Below are 4015 nucleotides of genomic sequence, written 5' to 3'. Positions count from 1 at the left end.
TCCCAAAGAAGCAGTAATTACATCTGCCCCAGGGCAGGGAGAGGGGCCAGGTGATTTCACAAGACAGAGGGGACAGAGGGTCTGAGTGACAGCTTCAGTCTGGCAAACAGGACAAGGCAGCCTGGAGCAGCAAGATCCACAGGCAGCCAGGAACTGGGGTCCCTCCTATGCACACATGCCAGAGCTCAAATTTTCTCCAAAGGCCTTCCAAAATGGAAGGGAAACTTTTATTTTAAGAGCATTCAAAAACAAAAACCAAAAAACAAAACAAAACAAAAAAAAAAAAAAAAAAACCCCAACCAAAAAACCAACCCCCAATCTTTGGTGTCACATAAGGAAAGGGAGGAAAGGAAGAAAAAAAAGATCTCGTGTAAAACACGAAACACTGTCAAGGGAGTGCTATGGTACAAAGGCACAATCCAATATGAACATATAATCTATGTACAGCCGTGCCAGCAGCACGGGGTGCATTGCCAAGTCCAGTCCGGTGCCCACCACCCTCACCAGGGTCTCCAGACTGAGTCGGCCGTGCCAGGTGGTGGGCCTGGCGGCGAGGCAGCAGTGGCAGCTGTGGGTGGGCCGCCATACAGAGGCAGCACAGCTCCACCAGGAGCAAAGGCAGTGCTGGGGATGAGGAAGGCGAACTGCCCATCAGAGGCTGGCAGCAGCTGGAAGCCACCGTACACCTTGGCTGCATCGGCACCCGGCTTGCAAGGCATGCCCGGGAGTGGCCCCACGCCCCCACCTGGAGGAACCAGGGGTGGCCCAAAGGCTGCGGCTGGTGGCAACGGGGGCGGCGGGGGGGGCGCAGGGTAGTTCATGGTGTTGATCTGGGTCATGCAGCTGGCCAGGTGGCCCAGGAGCCGGGTGCGCACCTCAGTGTTGACGCCCTCGCAGGTGGAGAGGAATCGCGTCACCTCGTTCATGCACTCGCTGAAGCCGGCTCGGTACTTGCCCAGGACTGTGGGGTCTGTGCTCAGGGCAGCTGTGGGAGGAGAGAGGCACAGAGCAGTCAGCAGGCTCCACAGGGAAGAGAGGTGCACAGCCTACCAGCATTGCATCCTACAGCCCCTCTGAGCTAGGAATCCAGATGGAGAAAGCAGCCCCTTTGGCAGTATGTCTTGTGTTCCCAAGCACCAAGATTTCAGACAGAGAGCACAGCCTCTCTGCTACCAAGTCCACCAGCACCAGGGACCCAGGTGGGGAACAGATAAGTCCCAAGAATCTCATTATGTCTCTATATACCAGAGACCCAGGTTGGAAACACAGGTCCTCCAGTGGCTCTTGTGCCTCTCACACCCCCAAAACAGACTCATGTGCAGGGCACAGCTCTGCTAGCAGAGGGAACTCAAGCTAGGACTGCAGCCCTCCACGTGCCCTCCAGCACCAGAAATCCACAAACAACACAGTGACCTTCCCAGCATCTCCTTATTGGGGACACTATCACAAAACATTATGACCCTCACCCCCCCCCCAGTAGCAGAGATGGAGCACTGTGTCCCCCATGAAAACACGATTCAGGTGTGGAGCCACTGGCACCAAGAACACAGGTACAGAACACACGACCCTTCCCTCCACTGCTCCCCGGGGATGCAGAGCCTGGTGCTCCTGCTATCCCCTCTACCGAGCAGGAAGGCCGAGTGTGTGATGCCCCCGGATTGCAGGCAGTGCCACTCCAGCGCCCTCTCTCCGGCTCCCCCTCGGGACTCACCAGTCATCTGGGCTCGCTGGAGGCTCCTCAGGTGCTTGACGGTCATCTCCAGAATGTCGGCTTTCTCCAGCTTGGAATGCCGGGAGCTCTGCGGGAACAGGCGGGGCTCAGACCGGCCCGGCAGCGCCGTTTGCCCCCGCACCCCCCGCCCCGACCCCCCTGCGCTTACATCCTTCTTCAGTGCGTCTAAGATGAGCGTCTTCAGCTGCCCTAGGCTCTCGTTGATGCGCGCCCGCCGCCGCTTTTCCATGATGGGCTTGGAGGACTACAAGAGAGACGACAGTCAGCGTCCGGCACGGCTCCGCACGGCGCTGCCCGTTCCGTCCCATCCCGTCCCGGCCGCCCTTACCTTGCGGTGCTCCGCCGCCGTCTTCGGCTTGTCGGGCGTCGCATTGACACTGGCGGGGGTGGCGGCCACCGGCGAGGCGGTGCTCTTCTCCATCAGGTCGGCCGGCATGGTGCGCGGCCGGGAAGAGGCGCACCGCGGCAGTGGGGGCCGGGCCGTGCCGTGAGGGAGCGCTCGGGGCGGCGGCGGCAGGGCCGACGGGGCGCGGGTGCCGCGCGCCCTTGGCCGCCCCTACTTATATAGCGCGCGCCGCACGCGCGCGGCTCGTGTGAAACGTCCCCCGCCGCCGTTCCCACACTCGCGCCCAGCCAATGGGCGCCGCCCGCACGCGGCCCCGCTCGTGGACGGCGCCCGCCCATTGGCTGCGCGCCGCGCGGCGGCCGCCGGCCAATAGCACGGGGCGGGCGGCCGCGGTTTAACCCCTTGGGCACCGCCCGCGGCGGGGGGGGCGCGGGGAGTGCCGCGCTAATTACCGGGTTAATTGGCGCCCGTGGCAGGCGCGGCCCCGCCCGCTCTCCTCGGGGACCGGCGGCCCCGGGGCGGGCTGCGCTGTGGGGGGCCGCGGCCCTCCGGGGTGATGGCCGGGACGCGGCGGGCCGGGCCCAGCTGTGGTGGCCGGAGCGCAGCTACTGTGTGCGGGGGCTGCGGCGAACCGCGGGACGCGCTGCGGCGGCTGCGTCCTCCTACGGTGCCCGCAGCATTGCCGCGGTCGCCCAGATCTCCCCAGGGAAACCCAAGTCTCCCCACAGCAGACCTGGTCACCCCCCGGTCGCCCAGGTGTCCCCACGCCCGCCCGGGCAATGCCACGCGGCGCTGCCCCTGCCCCCGCAGGTGTGCCCGGGGCTGGGCAGGGCCGGTGCCCGGAGCAGCGCGGGGCACGGGGCAGGTGTGCGGTGCCACACTCAGGCCCGAGGGCGGTGGCCGCCGCTGGTTCTGCTGCCCGGCTGGGACGCGGTGGTGCGTGCGCTGACATTGGGGACACGGGCGAAACCGCGGGGAGGGAGGTGCGTGTCTCCCGGGCCTGGCCCAGCCGCCCTGCTGCCACCTCCGGCTGGTTTGGACAGTTTGTGGGTTACTTTAAAAAAAGGGAAAAAAAAAAAAAGTATTTTGCCTGGGGACTTGAATCCTTTTTTTCTCCCCTCCGCTTGACTGACTTTCTCACACTCCTATTCCCATAGTCTGCCAGCTAGGCCTGAGTCATCCTGCCAAGAACTAGACCTGGCCTATTCAAAAATGTGCTCACTCGCTCTTTCTCTGTCTCTCTCTCTCTCTCTTTTTTTTTTTTTTTTTTTTTTTTTTTTTTGAGTATACACAGTAATGTTCTTCCACCTCCTCTTGTACCTGATCTGCACCTGTACAGGGCCAATCCCACACGTATCACCCGATCTTGCCTTTTCAGAGACCGTGAGAAAAATAAAGTTCAAGAAAGAAGAGACATGTTTGCAGATCTCACCGGTGCAAAGCCCTGGTCCCTGCAGAGGCTTGCCTGCTGAGCCTTCAGAGTTTAAAAAAAGAAAAATAAATAAAAGGGAGAGTGTCATGTTTAAAACTGCGGAAAAGTACAAATCCAGGCTTTCTTTCAGCTCCTTGATGGAGCCACAAGCCCTTTGAGTTAAAAAAAAAAAAAAAAAAAAGGCAAAAAAAAGCAGCCTTCAGCGTGCAAGGTTTGACTTCAGATGAACAATATTTGACGTAGGTTTCAATTATCTAGGCAGCTGGACAAACTCGAGTGAGGAAAAGACCGAGACTGCACTGGGAAGTCAGTGCCGAAAAGCACTTTCACACTTATCTTCGTGGGGAAATCGGAGACAACACATTAGTGTGAAAACTGCAGTCAGTTTTTGGAGAGCTGAGAAACTCTCCGCTGGATCAGTATTTCTTCTAGTGCTGATATTTGCATGTATTGGTGGGGAAGAAAGTTATGACAATTACTGAGCCGGTGTTCCCTGTCCCTCCTC

The 4015-nt window shown here is 59.8% G+C and overlaps 1 protein-coding gene across 1 annotated transcript; it reads right to left on the bottom strand.

The window, feature by feature from the left end:
• Positions 1–201: 201 nt before the first annotated feature.
• On the bottom strand, positions 202–2276 carry HES1 (hes family bHLH transcription factor 1). Its single transcript, XM_030227319.2, has 4 exons — positions 2061–2276; positions 1881–1976; positions 1712–1799; positions 202–985 (listed from the first exon to the last, which is right to left on the bottom strand). The coding sequence occupies exons 1-4, from the start codon at positions 2166–2168 to the stop codon at positions 501–503; spliced, it is 777 nt and encodes a 258-aa protein (XP_030083179.2). The 5' UTR covers positions 2169–2276; the 3' UTR covers positions 202–500.
• Positions 2277–4015: the final 1739 nt, after the last annotated feature.

The sequence above is a fragment of the Serinus canaria genome, chromosome 9 (genome assembly GCF_022539315.1).
Source record: "Serinus canaria isolate serCan28SL12 chromosome 9, serCan2020, whole genome shotgun sequence".
Lineage (NCBI taxonomy): Eukaryota > Metazoa > Chordata > Aves > Passeriformes > Fringillidae > Serinus > Serinus canaria.
This window is presented reverse-complemented; position numbering and strand designations above follow the sequence as displayed.

Excerpts from the sequence above, each read along its gene's own strand:
- HES1 (XM_030227319.2), bottom strand. The coding sequence starts at position 2,168 with ATGCCGGCCGACCTGATGGAGAAGAGCACCGCCTCGCCGGTGGCCGCC. Across the intron at positions 1,800-1,880 it reads TAGACGCACTGAAGAAGGAT|AGCTCCCGGCATTCCAAGCT; the intron begins GTAAGCGCAGGG and ends CTGTTCCCGCAG. Across the intron at positions 986-1,711 it reads CCAGCGAGCCCAGATGACTG|CTGCCCTGAGCACAGACCCC; the intron begins GTGAGTCCCGAG and ends CTCCTCCCACAG.